Source organism: Aspergillus chevalieri, chromosome 5 (assembly GCF_016861735.1).
Source record: "Aspergillus chevalieri M1 DNA, chromosome 5, nearly complete sequence".
NCBI lineage: Eukaryota > Fungi > Ascomycota > Eurotiomycetes > Eurotiales > Aspergillaceae > Aspergillus > Aspergillus chevalieri.
This window is the reverse complement of record NC_057366.1, coordinates 2,681,986-2,700,463: the sequence shown is the minus strand read 5'-3', so window position 1 is coordinate 2,700,463 and position 18,478 is coordinate 2,681,986. Positions and strand designations below refer to the sequence as shown.

The 18,478-nt window shown below is 45.7% G+C and overlaps 3 protein-coding genes across 3 annotated transcripts; 1 reads left to right on the top strand and 2 right to left on the bottom strand.

The window, feature by feature from the left end:
• Nucleotides 1-2,626: 2,626 nt before the first annotated feature.
• Nucleotides 2,627-3,101, top strand: ACHE_50957A (uncharacterized protein; the record flags this gene model as incomplete). The annotated part of the gene is made up of 3 exons (XM_043280731.1): nucleotides 2,627-2,663; nucleotides 2,717-2,840; nucleotides 2,903-3,101. The coding sequence occupies 3 exons, from the start codon at nucleotides 2,627-2,629 to the stop codon at nucleotides 3,099-3,101; spliced, it is 360 nt and encodes a 119-aa protein (XP_043138281.1).
• Nucleotides 3,102-10,389: 7,288 nt separating this feature from the next.
• On the bottom strand, nucleotides 10,390-11,583 carry ACHE_50956S (alpha/beta hydrolase family esterase; the record flags this gene model as incomplete). Its single annotated transcript, XM_043280729.1, has 2 exons — nucleotides 10,390-11,004; nucleotides 11,056-11,583. 2 exons carry the CDS (start codon nucleotides 11,581-11,583, stop codon nucleotides 10,390-10,392), a joined length of 1,143 nt encoding a protein of 380 aa, XP_043138280.1.
• Nucleotides 11,584-16,567: 4,984 nt separating this feature from the next.
• Nucleotides 16,568-18,034, bottom strand: ACHE_50955S (putative mitochondrial carrier protein; the record flags this gene model as incomplete). The annotated part of the gene is made up of 2 exons (XM_043280728.1): nucleotides 16,568-17,920; nucleotides 17,999-18,034. The coding sequence occupies 2 exons, from the start codon at nucleotides 18,032-18,034 to the stop codon at nucleotides 16,568-16,570; spliced, it is 1,389 nt and encodes a 462-aa protein (XP_043138279.1).
• Between the last annotated feature and the right edge of the window lie 444 nt (nucleotides 18,035-18,478).

Sequence of the window (18,478 nt, the reverse complement as noted above, 5' to 3'; positions counted from 1 at the left end):
CTGAAATCTTCAATTTAGAAGATTTTACTTCATCAAGTCCAGAGACTGATCCCAATGTCGAGGTATTTATTTTAATTGAGTATTTGTTAACTGATTGCTAACGGCTCAATGCGGAAATAGGGCATTCCTGTACAACTCACAAATTCAAAAAGCCATTCTCTCCAGACATCAAAAATTGAATATATTGATGACTTACCAGAGTATCCGACAAGTCATATTCATGGATATTCATATGTTGTTGCATCTAGAGGGCGATCACAGAATGAAATGGAGCAGCTTGTTCATGAGGTACTGTTGAGTACTTTCTAATTGCTTTTAAAGTGCTTGCTAATCAGTTACAGATTCAATACTCACGGCGTCAACAACATGGACCAAGGAGACCAGTCAAATGCCCATTTTTCAACTGTTTAGTTAAAAGATGGACTTGGAAATGCTCTGGTATCTACGCATGTGAATTTTTGAATCCATTTCTTCAATCCTATCATCATACATTTGTTGATGAGGATTGTTGGGATGTGATTCGAAATACTCAGAGGAATATCCAAATCCTGGAGGCAAATATTGGAAAACGAAATGCATACAGGTATTTAAACATCTCCTAAACAGCTTTGAAGCAATTACTAAGTACTTCTAGCTATTATCGGTCAAAAAATGAATTTTTCAATAAGGGTTATGCATGCATTGACCAGCTTCCAACTTGCAAGCCAGTTTTTAAGCGGCATACCCAAATGGTTGGTTAAATCTTTTTACAATGCTCCAAGTGATTTCTAACTAGTCATAGAATGTCCATGGTGAATTTCCACCATATATTGGCTGTAGTAATGGATCCAATGAGTTTTTAACAAAACATCATCGAGGATCTATTCAAGGCCATACATCAATTGATCTACAGTTCCTTGAGGACCTTTTTAATCATGATATTATGCCACCAACTGAAGAATGTGGTGTTTTTGAATCATTAGCATCCCGACGAAAGTATTGCGGTAAGTGTTTTTTAAGTGATTGTCAATCACCTATTAACTGGTTAAAGATCGAGATCACCTTCAGGGGCCAGGCAGACTACAGCATACTTCCTGTGGTGTTATTTTTACTGCTTTAGTGCCAGTTGATATCAATGAATGTCCATATATCCTCTTTACATCCCATGGAATTCACCAGCATCCACCTCCACCACCAAGCAAGGCACCAGAACGAATTTTACAAGGGGTTAAAAGGATTATCCAACAAATACAAGATCCGAGTTTGACCACAGGTAAGTGGTTGGTTCTCAAGTGATTGAATAATACATACTAACTAGTGTTAGCACAATTTCTTCGAAGTCCACAACTAGAGGCATTTTGTCAGCAGTATGGTGCTTCTACATTAGCAGAGATCCACTCTAGCTTCTGTAATAAAGACCGAATTGCAACAATTATCCAGAAACAACGACTTCTTTCATACCCTAATGGACAGGATATTAATGGGTTGCTATTCCTACAGAACCGGGATTCGCTAATCAATGTAAGTGGTTCTAATCATCCATTGCCTCATTGAATGACTATTAGAATGCTAATGAAGTGCCTAGGAATACATTCAAGAGAAATATCATGATTCTCAAGGTACAATGGTATTTTGTGCCTTCAAGGATCAGATTGACTTATTATCAACTTTATCTTCATTTGAAATTGATATGTCTTTCAAGCGAATTCGATCCAAAGAGATGAATGAGGTTCTTTTTGCAACATTCATGCCAGATCAATGCAAAAGTTAGTATCTGCATAACTGCTTGAGAGCTACTTGCTAACCACTTGGCAACTAGTCATAACTTTACTTCGAGTCTTTACCAGTGAGGATTCTACTGAAGGTTACTATTTACTTTTCAAGCGAGCATTCCATCTTATTGAGAAGGTTTCTGGACGACCAGTTCTATTTGATCCAATTCATGGATCTGGGATTCATGGTATTATTGTTGATATGGACACAAAACAGTACACAGGTAAGCACTCCTGAAGTACTTTTGATGCAGTTACTAAGTAATCAGGGCTTGGGCAATATCTTTCTGAAATTGATCCTCAACACCAAGATCCTACATGGCAGTTACAGCATATTATCATATTCTGTCGTGTTCATTTTCAACGCTCAATTTTAAAGGCAATTGGGACTAAAAATAAAGGATCAGGCCTTTGGAGTCGCATGATGAGTCTCCTAGATTGCCAGTCAGAGGCTGAGTATGATGAGTTGATTAAACTACTGATACGTTAGTATTGAAGTGGTAATAAACCACTCAATAAGTACTTGCTAACTATCGAATAGAATATGAATCGCCAGCAGTCCAGACCTGGGCCATACAAAAAAAGAGTGCAGTTATTAAGGCAGGTCTAAATGAATCATGCTCAAAAATTCAGCCACATTATTTTAATATTCTACGAAACCATACAAATGCTGTTGAGCAATCACACCAAAAATCATATGCTTCAGGGAAATATTTGACTTTGGCTGAAGCAGCTCGGAAGTACTTACCAACTACTCATCAACTGCTTGATACAACACTAACTATCTTAGTTCTGCAAAACTTGACAAAGATGATATTCTTCAATATCATAATTTTCAGCAGTTCAATATTCATCATTCATATCGAGCTTCTACAATGGAGGCAAACTATCTGCGACACATGAGTCGGGAAAGTAAGTTATATAAGTACTTCTTAAGTAATTGACAAGTACTTAATTTAATATAGGAAGAGGCCATAAACGTCAGCGATTATCTTCAACAGCTGAATCAGAGAGGCAAGCAAGCAGTCAAAATTTTGAAATCTCACATGAAAATTCAAGAGGTTCTTCTTCTCAGGTTGCTGATAATGAGTAAGTATACTTTCATGTCAAGTGCTTCTTGAGCAGTTACTGACTAGTTGATAACTACTTAGATCTACAACCTCATCACGGAATCTTCGCCGAGTGGCTTCAACAAACATACTGACAATTGAACAACGCCGTCAAGAATTAGAATTACGAGACCTGGAGGCAGAAGTCAAAAGGAAAGAAGAAGAAGTTCGCTTGAAACAGCTTCAAAATGAGCAATTAGAGCTGGAACTTATTGTAATGGGCCGAAGCCTTGCTATCTAATATATAGATATGTACAAAAGAACTCGTTGGGGAAAGGAAAGAAAGAAAGAAAGAAAGACACGCTGGCGGTGGATTTATATACTCGTGATCAGGTGATCTACGATCACCTGACTTCGGCACGCTCTTGTGAATAGCTTCAATCGAGAACCATTTATGGTTCGAGGTGCCTTTCGGGCCTAGCCCGTTACATTACCCCCTTCCTCGTCGCCTCCGCGATCGCCCCCCGGCGTGGGGTGGCTCATTTGGTATACTCAAGGCCGATTGGACAACAATCCCATTCATCGTTTTGTAGGTTTCCCAGTCATCCAATGCTATGGTATCCTCCATGTTCCTCGCATCGTTCCATTCCGGTTCCTGCCAGCCAATGTATTTGACTAAAAACTCATGTCTTTCGCCTCGTCCCCACCGTCGAAAACGCTCATCTAGTATTCGTTCGACCATATATTCTTCATTCCCATTGATCATTTCTGCAGGAGGTTGGTAGTCATCTTTCCGTTGGCTAGGGAAGGGATCCATTGCCGCTGGGCGGAGGAGCGCTGTATGAAACACGTTGTGGATTGTGCCTGGTGTGTTGAGGCGGTAGGTGTGGGATCCAATCTTTTCCAACACAGTAAATTTTGCCTGCCTGCTTCCCAGTTTCTTGCTAGGGCGTTCTGTTTGTATATTGCGCAGGTCAAGCCAGACTTTCTGCCCAACCTGGTATTCAGGGGCGACATCTCTTTGACGATTGGCATAGTCTTCTTGTTTCTGTTGGGCGACAGCCAGTTCTGTTGTGGCGATGTCAAGAGCTCCCCTTAGCTTGGCTGCAATTCGTTCACCTCGTTCACGCATGGTGCCCAGGTCTGGTGCTGAAAGGTTGATTTCAACATCCTCTTCTAACTGAAAGGGATCGACGTGGTAGCCGTGGTCAAGGAAGAATGGACTGACACCTGTGGAGGCAGCATCCCGGCTGCATATTGCAAGCTGTGCCATTGGTAGCAATGACGCCCAGTTCGATTGTGTGTGATCACAGAATGAGCGCAAGAATAGTTCAATAGTAGCATTCATTCGCTCAGTTTGGCCATCGGTTTCAGCGTGGTAGGCAGTTGATAATTGTCGTTTGATCCCCAGTAGCTCACAAAAACGCTTCCACATCTCATTGGTGAATTGTCTTCCTCTGTCTGATACAATACTGGCTGGAATGCCATGATAGCCAATGAAACTCTGAATAAGCTTCTGTGCTACTGTGTAGGTGTCGATCTTCTCACAGGGTATGGGGATGACACCTTTTCCAAGGCGATCGACAATAACCATGATGTTTTCATAACCATTTGAGATTGGTAACTTCTCGATGAAGTCAATTGCAATATATCTCCATTTTCGGTCTGGAATTGGTAGAGGCTTCAGTAGGCCTTGTCGGCGGTCTCTCCATACATTGTTGGCACTGCATTTGTCACAGTTCCGTACAAATCGTCTGACATCCTCAGAGATTGCAGGCCAGTAGACCCTTCGTGCCAGGATAGCATACATTGCGCTCCTCCCTGGATGGCCTGTAAGTACTGAGTCATGTGTTTCTTGTAGCAACCTTGTCCTCAGAGATTCAATGTCAGGGACCCATCGCCGGCCTCGGTAGCACAAGCGGTTGTTCGGTTCAATAGAGCATTCTGAGATTGAGGCTTTGATCCCCAGTTCACGTGGGAATTGATGTGCTCCTACTTGCACTGCTTCTCGTATACGACCATACTTTTCATCTAGTGGCTCTACCCGAGCCCAATGTTCATCAAGAGTCATATCCAGTAGCTCTTCCAACGATGGTCGCTCACTATTGAGATTGGTAGGTTCGTTCGCCTGTTCATATCCTTGAGGTGCGCTTGGCTCACTGTTATAGGGCTCCATGCCGACTGGTGCTAGAAGGATCCGGGACACATTAATAGGATGGGGTTCTTCAACTAGTCCTCTTTTGCTGCTTCCTTCCACTGGTCCGTCCTTGAGGATCTCAGGATCGAATAGTCGTTGTTCGCGATGCTTTAGCCGTTCATCACCCAATACAGGAACATCCTGCTCTCGTCGAGACAGTGCATCAGGGCGCCCTGCAAGCTTCCCTGGTCGGTAATGAAGTGTGAAGTTGTATCGGCTCAATAGATCTGCCCATCTCATCTGTCTCTCATTCAGTCGTCTCATGGTAGTAAAATAACGGAGATTGCGATGGTCTGTCAGTATCTGGAAATTTACCACTGATATGAGCTCTGATTCCCACTCTTTCAATGCATTGATGATCGCCAAAAGTTCCTTGTCATGAATCTGGTAGTTGCACTCTGCAGGAGTGTTTTTCTTGGAAAAGTACGCGCAAGGTCGTAATACACCATCATCATCATACTGTGAAAGTACGCCACCAGTGGCCCACCCTGATGAGTCAGTCTCGACGACAGTCTCGCGGTCTGGATCAAATTGCATGAGGATTGGTGCCGTTGTAAACATCCTTTTTAACTGTTGGAAGCTTTCCTTGCATTTATCATCCCACACAAAGGGTTTATCTTTTTGAGTCAACGCTGTTAGTGGAGTTGTAAGTTCAGAATAGTTTCGGATGAAACGTCTGTAGAAGTTCGCGAATCCCAAAAATGACCTGACACCTTTCACAGTGGTAGGGGCAGCCCAGTTCATGATTGCTTCAACCTTTGCTGGATCCATGCTGACACCTTTTCCTGCCTCAATAATGAATCCTAAATATTTTGTTGACTTCACTTCAAATTCGCATTTATCAATATCAATCTGTAAGCCAGCCTCTTGGAGACGGCCTAATACTTTGCAGACATGCTCTTGATGCTCTGACAATGTTCCATCCGTAAATATCAAGATGTCGTCAAGGTAAGCAGAAGCAAATTCATCTAGGAAATCTCGTAGGACCCAATTAACATAGCGTTGGAAGGTGCTCGGTGCATTGGCTAGTCCAAATGGTGTTACAAGCCATTCAAACAGCCCAAATCGAGTTCGGAATGCGGTCAACCATTCATCGCCGGCAGCGACACGAATCTTGTGAAAAGCAGCAATAACATCCAACTTGGTGAACCATTTTGCTTTCCCAATTCTTTCCAATGTTTCATTAATTAGTGGTAGGGGGTAGCGGTCCTTCTTTGTAATGGCGTTCAGTGCTCGGTAGTCAACACAAAATCGCAAGCCTCCACCAGGTTTCTTGACAAGCAATACAGGTGCTGCAGCAGGCGAATTGCTAACACGTATGAAGTTCTTTTCCAACAACTCTGTCAATGTCTTCCGTAGCACAAGCAGTTCATCCCTTGACATATTATAAAGGGGGCCCCATGGAGGTTCAGGGGTCGTTCCATCAGCGTTCTTATTGAGTTCAATCTTATGGTCGATATTTGGTCCTCGATATGGTGGTTGCTTGTCAGCTTCCTTCCGGTCAAATACTGATAGGAATTTATGGTAATGAGGTGGTAGTTTGGTGCGGGGGTCTGTCAGCAATTTGGGTCGTAATGCTTTCTCAATGTCCTTTAAACTTGCGGCGAAAATCTGTACGCTGCTGTCCTTTTTCTTTTGTCGGTTCCATAGTGCAAAAGCGTTCGCCCCGATGGGCTGGATATCCATTTGTGGTTGATCTTCCATGCTACTAACAACAATGCCATTTGTGAAGCGCAATTTCGGACCATTCGGGTCGATAAACACTTGTTGGTCGTCTATCCATGCAAGGCCTAAAATCATGTCGAGTCCCCTACCCAGTTTAGGAACAACATACAGCCATGCAGTGTTTTGGTGGTTTCCCCCCACGTTCAATGAGATTTTCGCTACCTCCCTTATACAATCATCCGTTGGGCCCTTGTAGTCGTCGATAGTTCGTGGTTTGATGGTTACACGCTCCAGTTGATGTTTTCGGGTAAAATTCTCAGAAACCATACCATATGTAGTACAACCGGTGTCCACTAACGTTCTGCTGACCTGTTCTCCATTGACTAATGCGGATACTCTGAATTCAGGTCTGTCAAACTTGACTCTTTTTCGGAAGTCGTTCCACTCCTTCTGAAGGTCTATCTGAGCTGCTGGGGCCGGTCGCCATGTAGGTAGATCCATCAACTGCTGGTGGTGCTCCTGCAAGAGACTTTTTGCAGGAGCTATTCTTTTCCCAGCTTGGGTTGTTCCCTCAACTGCTCTTCTTCATCTTCGAGTTCCGGCCCATGAATGTGTGAGCGAGCCATGCGGGTACTGTTCCTAGGACTGTCGTAGGGGCAATGGGAGATAAAATGCGTGGAGTCACCACAACGAAGGCAACGTCGTTCTTGTCTGCGGCGTTCCATTTCTTCTCGTGATACATGCTTAGCCACGCGTCGAGGTTGGCTGCGTGCAGAAGTTGTTGTTGTGGGTTCCCAGTCCATATCTTGGGGTGGAGAGGAAGCACGGGTGGTATTCACAGGGTGAGCTGGAGAAGTTGAGGTGGTATGCTTATTGTTCCGTGAGTACCGCAATTGGTTCTTCTCCATCCGGTCCGCAATCTGCTGTAGCTGGCGGCAATAGTCTTCAAATCCATTTTTCTTTTCAACAGTTTCAAGGCGTGTGTTCATCTCACGGTTTAATGCATTGTCTAGGTAGGACCTTTTTGTGTTTTCAGGCCAGTTATGGCCATCAGCTTCCATGAGTAGTCGGTTGAACTCAGTGAGAAAGACTGTGAAGGGCTTGTTGTTCTGTTTCAAGCTTGCAAGGTCTCGTACAGCCTTCTCCTCCAGATTCCGGTCCAGAAAGATGAAGTCCATTTGATCAAGCATTCCGTCCAGCTGGCTCTCAGTAGCTCCTTTCTTAGCAAACCGCTCCATCCAGGGCAGCACCTGCATAGCAGCCCCATCTGTTAGACGGCCAAAAGCATACCACATACGATCATAGGCATTGCCCAAGGCTTCTTTATCGACCTCAAGTTTAGCGCGCAGCTTGCTTCGAAACGGACGGTAGAGACTTCGGTTTCGACCATCAAAGACTTCTGGGTCTGTCAGCTTGGGTCGAGGTCTCCTAACAGGGTCCGCCATTGGTTGGGGGGCTATCTCTTCAATAGTCGGTTGTGGCAAGGGCTCTCTGGGTGGGCTCGTCAACTCTTCTTTGAGACGACGAAGATCTTCAATCCGCCGTTCTTCCATTTGTTGCAGTTGTCGTTGAAGTCCTGCAATAACTGCGACAAGATCTTGTGGGACAGGAGTGGTGGTCCCTCCTGAGTGTATATTGTCTCCCATGTTGCCGTCGGTTTGGTCGTTTGACTCGTGGTCGCTGATTTCCGCTGAAAATGTGGTCATATGACTGACTTGACTATTGATTTGTTTGTAAATAGCTCAACTATCCGTGAATTTCGATGTCTGATATCCGATGTCCAATGTATCCAGTTATCCGGTATGTCCAATCGTTCAATGTGTCCAGTGTGTCCAGTGTTTCCAGTGTGTCCAGTGTGTCCAGTGTGTCCAGTGTGCGATGTACGATCCGTTGCGCGTTCAATCCGATGCGTAATCCGTTGTTCAATAAATAAGTAGATAGATGAGGGCGAACGAGTTCTAATGTAATGGGCCGAAGCCTTGCTATCTAATATATAGATATGTACAAAAGAACTCGTTGGGGAAAGGAAAGAAAGAAAGAAAGAAAGACACGCTGGCGGTGGATTTATATACTCGTGATCAGGTGATCTACGATCACCTGACTTCGGCACGCTCTTGTGAATAGCTTCAATCGAGAACCATTTATGGTTCGAGGTGCCTTTCGGGCCTAGCCCGTTACACTTATGAGGCAGCGGATTCAAATTCAGGAACAGCAGCAAACTGATTAGCAAGTACTCAACAAGCATCCAGAAACTGTTTATATAGTAATGTTGAGCCTTCATCATCTCACTGCCTTTTATTTTTCCATTGTATCTTTTTATCAGTAGCCAGCAAGTGCTGAAGAACAATCTATATGTGAGATTTGTGACCCTAATTTATTCCGCAACAAATATATATATTTTTGCCGGCAAACAACTTCAGGTAGCTATTGGCTGTCTCATACAGGTACCAAATATAGCACCTCTGAATCAATTGATTAGAATCTATATTCCAATCGCATGTACATTGGTTTTTATTAAATCCATAGACGTTTCGATGGATAGGGAAGTCATGTAAGGTAGTTGAAATTAGTGACGCGGACTGAAACTTTACACAGGCCGTTTCCGTCTGTATTTTAGTCACATGACCGCCAAGGCCATTAATCAGCAGGAACGTGACACGCGACCCAAAAAACGAGGCCTCGTCATCTGCAACCACCTGATTTCTGGTACGGGCTTCAACTTCATCCACTTGACTTTGGCCTAGTCCCGACTAACTTGTGGACGCTTCCAGAAACCTTTTCGTCCCAGACGGAACCTTAAAGCGGCTGATTGCTGTGACTGGCCGAACCGAAAATCTCTGCGTCTTTTCAGCGTGCTGTGGTAAACTAGTGCCATCGGCCACTGTGCGCTTGGTATGTATGGTTGGACCGGCTTCAACTGGAACTTTCTTTTCTGTGCTGCGTGTTATTTTGGTGCAGATCACTAGAACCTAACTCTCTGGCAGTCCAGTCTCGGGGAATGTCAGGGGATAATATCGCAAAGATTATTCCGGCAACTATCCATAACCATACTCATAGACCAGTTGAATCCTTCCGAAGTGCTCCATAGCATACTGGGTACCTAACTCCATACATAGTAGCATCTCCACTCGGAGATTGAAATTCCCCCGAGAGCTGATTCATTGCTGATTACTTGCTTACTCTGACCGACCAAACCGAACAGGAAATCAGCCAGAATCTCGCTTACTCCCAAGACATCACAGAATAACCTCAATTAACCGTCCGATCAGCACACCCAGTGATCCTTGTCTCAACCACGGGGGCAACGTCAGCCATTGCCAATCTCCCAGCCGTGTTGCTTGGCGCATGAATAAGTAAAACGCTTGGACATTTTCCGGTCCTCGGGATTGGGTGACAATCGACTCGTGGTTGGCACCGGCGTTGGAAGATAATCCGTCTGTGTGTTCATCCCCGGCGATTGCCAGTAGAAACGCTCTATCTAGCACAGATGTGGGCTACTAATGGGTACGATTTTCGGCCGAATAATAACTGTTACTTCTTGGCTAAACTTTATGCCGTAGCGGCTTCTTGGCTGCCCTCCGGCTACTCTGTTTTGGGGCTAGCTGGCTGGCTGTCGGGACTCCCTGTCGATAGGGGCGGTACGGCTCGAGCATCCAAGGTACTCCATTATTGTTGTTCATTCATTGCTATCGTACACTACTATCGTCAAAGACCTGGACCCTGATCATCATAATGTCCACTGATCAAAAAATCCCATGATTATCGGTGTCGCGTCCACATACGTCCCATGCGGATTATCACTGTTTGGCTCCGTGCTCGGCCACGCATGTCCCAACCTTTCAATCCGATAATGCACCACCTCCCCATGGTCGCCGAACCTCGAAACCTCAACTTTCCCGCCGTTTGTCGTCGTCGTCTCGTTCTTACCCCCCAGATCATTGCGGCTCGCCCATTCTCGCACAAAATGCGGTACTGAAGGCAAACACTTCCCGCGCCTGCCGCCCCCTGTATACGGGATCGTTTCGTCCGCAGTGCCGTGGAACGCGAGCATGGGAATCGGTGTGCGGGCGGGATTGCACTGGATCTTCACCGTGTTGGGCCTGCAACTGTCCTCGGTGACGTTTTGGTAGTATGCGCCCGCGACGGGGGCGAAAGCTGCAAAACGTTGGGAGGCTGTTGGGTCGCACGCGAGCCGATTGGTCAGGCCGCCGCCGTTGGATTTACCGGCTGCGTAGACACGGGTTCGGTCGATGCAGTAGCGGTCTTCAAAGTGGTCAAGCATTTGCAATGTGAAACTGATGTCGTCGATTCCTTGGGAGCTAGGGTCGCCTTGCCATTGGTTCTGCTCACGTCAGCTTCTACCCTTCACTCTCCCACAGAGAGAGATACATACCTTGATACCTTGGGGATATACCGCAATCGCATCCGGATTATATTCCTCATTGCTAAACTGCGACAGTTTCTCCTGCGACTTCGCCGTCCTGGTCCGTCCATGGAACGAGAAGATCACCGGCACCGGCTCGTTCTTGTTATAGTTCGAGGGAATGTGAATGATATACGAGCGCTCTCGTCCATCCTTCGTGGTGATATTCGTCGAATAACTCCCACCAGGTTCTTGCACCATAGGCAAGTCCTTTCCGCACCCCGGAGAGCTAGCGCCATGTACGATGCTACTCCCCGAGAAGAGGATCATCGCGCTGGTAAAAATCGATCTGAGAAACATCTTGATGTCGTCTGTGGATAATGAGATGCTAGACAAGCCAGCGAACGCGCTGTATATATACTGCATGTTGCTATCCCAGGCATATTGCAGGCTGACGGGCAAGGCTGAGAGTGAATATGGCAAGGGCGACGGTTCCCTGTCTTGGAGGAGGTAGGTGCTAAGGAAGAATAGAGTAAATACAAAAATAAGCGTAAGCATAGGGTATAGCAAGGCGTAGTATGGTAGGGGCATTTTCGTTCTCATTTTGCCTTAGATGGCCCCAAACAATTATTTAGCGCAAAAAACAATTATATGTTGGAGTCGCGAGGTTGACAAGTATAACTACTGTACGGAGTAACTAGTAGTAAAAACGCCTAGAGTCACGGGATCGGCTAAGCGAGTTGTCTACAAAGTACACGATTTTTTCACTCTCCATTAGTCCGTAGACAATTCATACTATCGGTTGGTCTTCTACAGAGTACAACACAATATATAGGAACAGTTCATGTAATTGCTTCTATTCATGTGGTTTATTCTCCGATGCATCTAATACCCGATAGTCGCATGCATAAGATCACAGGGATCATCACTGCGCGGGGCTTACCAAGGCACACTGCTTTGTCTACTATTCGCCTGACCTGCTCACATGGCGCATTATTCGGAAATATTCCTAGTAACTTCGATTTGGCCTCCGCTCCATACTCAACTGAGATTATCTGCCCTGTGTGCCTTGCGGGCGCTTACTAGAGGGGGGCTCTTGGAGTTCGGCATTGCTAAGCATGACATTGGCTGTTGTGTTCAAGGAATAGAACATTGGATAACTCGGATCGCTGGAGAATCATCGAGGGACTGGACGCTACGCTAGGTTCTCGGGGACGAGACATATCCCCGCTCGTCACCGAATGGGCCCCTCAAAGAGGTCCGAGGGTGCGCACGGTGATGGACTCGATATAGCTGGTTAATGACAGACAGAAAGGGTCGATAATGGACTGTCCGGGTCTCATCTCTGCGAATGGAGTCGTGATTCGGGTACTGCATTGACATGGGCGCTATATCCATACATAACTCTATATTTATAATGAAACCAGATCATTTTCCGTAACCCCTGCCAGGTACTATGTCTTTGTTCGAAAAACAGCAGAGCGACGTTTTCCGGCATCAAGAAATGGGCAATGTATGAGTCAACTATCTCATGGATGGACCCCAGGTTTAACTCTCCTGAGGTAGATATCTACAAGAAACTTACTACATGGAATCGTGGGACAACGACCCATACTGTATACTACCAGAAAGGCCGGATAAAGTGACCAAAGATAAACAAGCATTCGACGGCTCGAAGAATTTTGCGAGCTGCAGTTTAATTTCCTCTTGGGATACCCCCATGTTAGAGAGATGGTCTGAAAAGCGACTAAATCAGCACATTTGTTGAATGTTGCGTTGTAGTGGTCTTTGGTCTGGAAGCATGTCAAGAAGCCCCTGATCCTCGAAAGCCTGTCTTCTGTCGTTCCCTCGCCAGGAGACTTCATTGACACCACGTGATATTTTGATTCTCGAAATTTCACCTACTAGTCTATGAATACGCAAAAAGAGCCATGCTATTAGATCAATCGAAGGCCAAAAGAGTCGTGGACTCAATATATTGACCTGCACGCGAGAACCACTGCATCGACTGGCTCTGTGGTCCAATCAGTCGAGAGGCACTCAAATTCCGTTGAAACCTGAATCTGGTCCCTGAAGATTCCATGGAGTCCTGGTATTTCTGCGGTTTTCTATCTACCGACGTGGGTGGTGATGCAAGTGTGGGTGCTGGAGCTGAAGGTGCAGGGGTATATCCAAATTGTGTCCCTAACAACATCCAGTCTGAAATCGGATTTGGTAACATGCTGGACAAGCAATGAATAATATCAGCTGTCTCTATGTCCGCCTAGTTGCCCTGTCGCTTCTAAGCTCTTAAAGCGACCATGCCACTCTTGAAATCTGGGCGCATGGCGGGTCCTGTTTTGCTTTTGGACACTGATTGAACGCCGGATACTTGCAGGAAATAGGCTGTTACAAAGCCCTTTATTCAGGTGATAGGATTGTTGAAGACTCGTGACAAGACGCGCGTTTATAATACCTCTGATGGTCAGCCCATAGCACTGGGATTTTGCGGGACGATGAAACAGAAAAGAAAGAATCGAGGCTGAATATTGTCACGGCGCTCTACTAGGATGATGGAACGTCCAACTCATGGGTTCTACCTAGGTAGCTATCGACGAGAATAATCAACATGAGGAAGGAAGAAAGGAGGTAACGCCATATTTATCAACAAAGCAATAAAGCAAACAACCACACCTCACGTGATAATCAACCAACGTGACCAGGCCGTCACATTACCCCCCGGCTTCAATAGGCATTGTCCTCAATGTCATGGTCAACCCACAGGTAAGAAAACATGAGAAGGCAACAATACATGAGACACTTGAAAAAGAAAAACACATGAACATGTCCAAACATCTCCAAAAATCAATCATCGAGATCATTAAGGTCATCAAGACGGTTTGCCTCTAACCTTGCAATCATCTGCTGGTTCCATATTTTATTGGATTCCTTGTGTGCCTTCATGGAACAATCCTTCACCCAATGATCAGAGGAGCCACATCTCACACAGGATCCTTGTTGTCGTCGTCTGTTCCTTTCATCTAGGGAGGTGGACGCTGCTGACAGGGAGTTGATATTGATGACGCTGAGGTCCATAGGATCAGACTTGGTGTGAGAGCCAGATTGGTGTGATTGAGAGTGGGAAACATTGGTGGAATTTGAGCTGAAAGAATGACTTCCCAATTGTTGAACCACACGAAGGAAATCAGTGTATGATTTTGGAAGATTCAACTGCTGGTTGAGACGTCCTCGGAGAGTAGGATTGAGGCCTTTCCTGAACGCTGAAATCTTGGTGACATCAGGCCAATCTTTGCCCTTTGCCTCATAAAGAATCCTCTCAAACTTGGCGATGTAGGCTGCCACAGATTCACCACTATCCTGCTTTAGGACTAGTAGATAATCTTCAGCTTCTTGAACCTTGTTGGGGTTGTCATAAACCAGAGATAGTTGATCAAGGATGGTGTTGTAATCCCAGGTGTTGGTGTCTTCTGCATAAGATAACTGGGGAAGAACTAGAGCTTGGACTTTGCTTTCCAGATTCAGATAGACATAGTAGAACTGAGCCACTGCATCACCAATAGCTGGAGCATCAATCCTAAGCTTAGCCTTCATCGAAGCAAGCCAGGTATCAAACTTCAAAGATTGGCCATTGAATTTCTCGGGATCAGGGAGGCATGGCTTTGGTCGTTGAAGTGGTTTGGGTTCATTTTTGACGGATTCGATTTCATTCTGGAGGGCGCGGATCGTAGAAGAAAATTCGTTTCGGAGTTCTTGAAAGGGGTCCATGATCTTTAAGAAAGGGATCGTGAGCTTGAATCTTGAAAAACTTAAGTCTTGAGAACTTGAAGGGGTGCCAGCATAGTCGCAACCACTGGACTTCTTGAAAGTTGAACTTGAATATGCCAACAACAGAAGTTTCAGTCCTGAGCTCTAGAAACTTAACTGAAGCAGCGCTTGACTTGACTTGAGGATGAACTTGAGGATGGAAACTTGAATGGAGACACTGTTATAGCCTGGCCAGCTCCCGAACTGCGGCACCAGCGAATCCCTTGAAGGGAGAAGCCTTTGGTATTTCTCTCCCTAAGGTATAAAAGGAGGATGTTGATTATTATGTCACGGCGCTCTACTAGGATGATGGAACGTCCAACTCATGGGTTCTACCTAGGTAGCTATCGACGAGAATAATCAACATGAGGAAGGAAGAAAGGAGGTAACGCCATATTTATCAACAAAGCAATAAAGCAAACAACCACACCTCACGTGATAATCAACCAACGTGACCAGGCCGTCACAAATATGGAAACAGGGATAGACGGGGTATTAGCCACTATGCCAGTGAACTTCCATCTATTTGATGAATAGAAAAAATGACATTGAGAGAGTTACAGGAAGCCAAGGTATCTGCTGATTCGTTCATCTCCGTTTAAATGAACTGCAGTGGCTGAAATTGTGACGGCTCAGCTCAGTGCCTTCATGAACATTCATTGTCAACATGGCAAACAATGCCATGAAAGCAATCGAGACAAACAGCTGCTTAGCGAGGCCACACACAACCATATATAAGGCTTCTTTGTGTAAATAGACTCTTCTTCCTTTTCTTTTCTTCTTCAGATTCGATATTCTCGTCGATGGCTACAATAGTTTAGATAGGAATATCATTTCGTTATTATCTACTATTCCGAGCCCGTGACAGAAATTAACATGCCTTTATCTGTTTTTCTTCTCCATTCAGCCAGTCCATGAAGGTACAGGTATGCATTCTATGAGAACGGCAGTTGCAGCGGCTATGCGCCGGTAATTAACAGAAGGACTGCGGGAAAACAACGTATTTCTACTCTAGCAACTCATGTAACACAGGGCTGGCGTAGGAGCTAAAGGCTGGACCATCGTTGACAGCGATTCCCATACAACTGCGGAATTTCCCTTAGAGAAGGTCACTCGATATGATAGCAAAACGCATCATGAAGCTTGCAACAACGGTCAAGACTGGTACGATTACCTCAGAAGGGAAAGACCTAGTGAGGTTGGTAACAATGTGTCAAACGTAAGAATATGTACTGCACCCGGCCCCCGTCTAACTTGATCCCAGCTAACGCAGTAAGAAAAGCACCAGGTACACCCTTCAGCTCTCTAGATAGATAAAAAAAAAAAAAAAACCATAAAGACATCAATACTCTCTCCGAACAAGGATGTGGTGGTCTTGTTCCAGGTATGCAATATGCCATAGCAATTCAACGGCATAACTCGGTTTGGCGGATGGAATATCTCTATTGAAAACAGCACAGATATGTGGCTTGGAAGGGGAGAAAAGACTTCAGCAAAATCTCCTTTCTAAGCTCTGGCGTTTTTACAACAGTTCTGAATGAGTGGGACGATCTGCAACAACGGTAGCGTTTTTGAGTGATGGAGGGAGTCATAGTTAACTATTTTGTTACGAGGCTGGGATGCAAAAAATACACGGTCCAGGCAAGACTGACAGCGATTAAGAAGACTAAACATACAGGGCTGTAGCCTTATTACAAGATCGGCAACTAGATAGATATACAAACAGAATATACAGAAATCACTCATCACCCCCAACATAATCCCCCAGCAAGTCCGCTGTCTCATTCGGAAGCGCCGAAGACGACTCAATACCCCCCGGCGTAACATACGAACTCGCATCAACAGCAACATGTCCCGGCTGCGACTCCAGTATCACCTCAGCACCATTCTTAGCTTTCTCCGCAATATCCTCGGCACCGTTCTTAGCTTTCTCTGCGAAATCCTTCGCACCCTCATGAGCAACCTCAGCATACTCTTCCATTCGTTCGCGTGCGCGCTCGATGAGTTCTTCTGGGGTCGGGTATTTGCGGAGAACAAGAAGGAGGAGGTAGTAGGATTTCACGATGAGGGAGTAAACGGCGTCTTTGGCGAGCATGGTGAAGCCGTGCGAGAAGAAGCCTTTCAAGACTTCACCAGGAAGGCCGGAGTAGAGGGCTGTCGGGCCTTCTCTGCGGGCGATGGAGACGACGTTTCGGAGGATTTGGGGTGTGAGGAGGATTAGGAGGGTTTTTTCATTGGTGGCTTTCTTATTGCTGACACTAGCATTGCCGGATACTTGGGCTCGGGTCTTGGCCATCGAGAAGGGATATGTGATTGACGATGCGGCCGCTTTGCTCAGAGCAGCAAGCAAGAAAGTCGTAGCTGGCGAGGGTTTCGAGCGCTTTTCTCCTTGCAAAAGAGTATACTTCAGCACCTCGTTCAAGAAGAACGTAATCGACGGATTAAGCGTGAGAATCAACGTAGCCGAATACCCCGACCAGAACCCCTTGAGACCCTTTTCGGATCTAATCTGTGCTGCAATCTCCCTCGCCTTCTTGCTCGACGCAGCAGTCTGCTTTCTCGTAACGATGTTTGCCAGAGGCGTCGTAAACAACTTCGAAAACGACCCTGCCAAAATCCCAATAGCCAACTCATCCAACACCGGGAGAACAATACTAGTATGTATTCTTGCACGCTGCGCACCGAACCGAGCCCTGGTCCGTCGTTGCCGGAAGAACGAATATGCCAGGAAGAAGAGGAAATTATCCGCTACTGTTTTTGCTGTGTCCTGCGCGAGACCGGGGTAGAATGCCTTCAACCCGCCCTTCTGGTAGAGCTCTTTTGCTGCGCTGATAATGCTCGTATCTTCCTCTTCGTCCTCATCTTCATTTTCCTTCTCATTGTTGTCCGACTTGTTCGCGCGGTTCTGTCTCCGGGTCTGTAATCTCGCCACGATTACGCTTAACGGGTATGTTGCGACGTTGGATACGGCAGAGCCCATGGCGCCGGCTAGGGCATTTCCAAGAGCTGGCAGAGCGGGACCGCGTAGCGCTGCGGTGCGCCAGTCTTCTTTTGGTGGTTCATTGTATCGGTAGTATAACTGGAAGGTGTCCTGCAGAGAGAGGAGATGTCAGTATCCAGGTAGTTCAGATAGGAGACGGAGTAGAAGAACGCGAAGGGACAACGATACCAATTCTGATTCATATGAAAGATGATATTCCGCCATTACTTTCCCGCTCCAAGTACTCTCGTTGCCCTTTATCGTCTGCGGGATATAATAAGATCGAAAGAATCGACGGTGTATTATGAGGGTCGTACCAGTTGTAGTAGTACTGTAACGGCGATGATAGCTTCAACAGAGGTGCACCGGTCGAACTGAATAGACAGCACAATTACAATCGACAGTTCCCAGCTATGTTAAATCATTCCTCATCGATATATCTGGAAGAAATAGAGTAATAAAGGGATGGATAGTGGTGAGTTCGTCGGCATCGCATTATTGGAGACGGTTGGGTAATGACGTCACGGGTAACTGATAGACATGTGATTCGGGTTGCCGGCCATTCGACATTCGAGAAATCTACGGGCTATGTGCTAGAGCCATGTGCTATGCACTTTATGCATCTACGAGTGCAGGATAAGACATTATTCATGAAGCCGTGGAAATCAA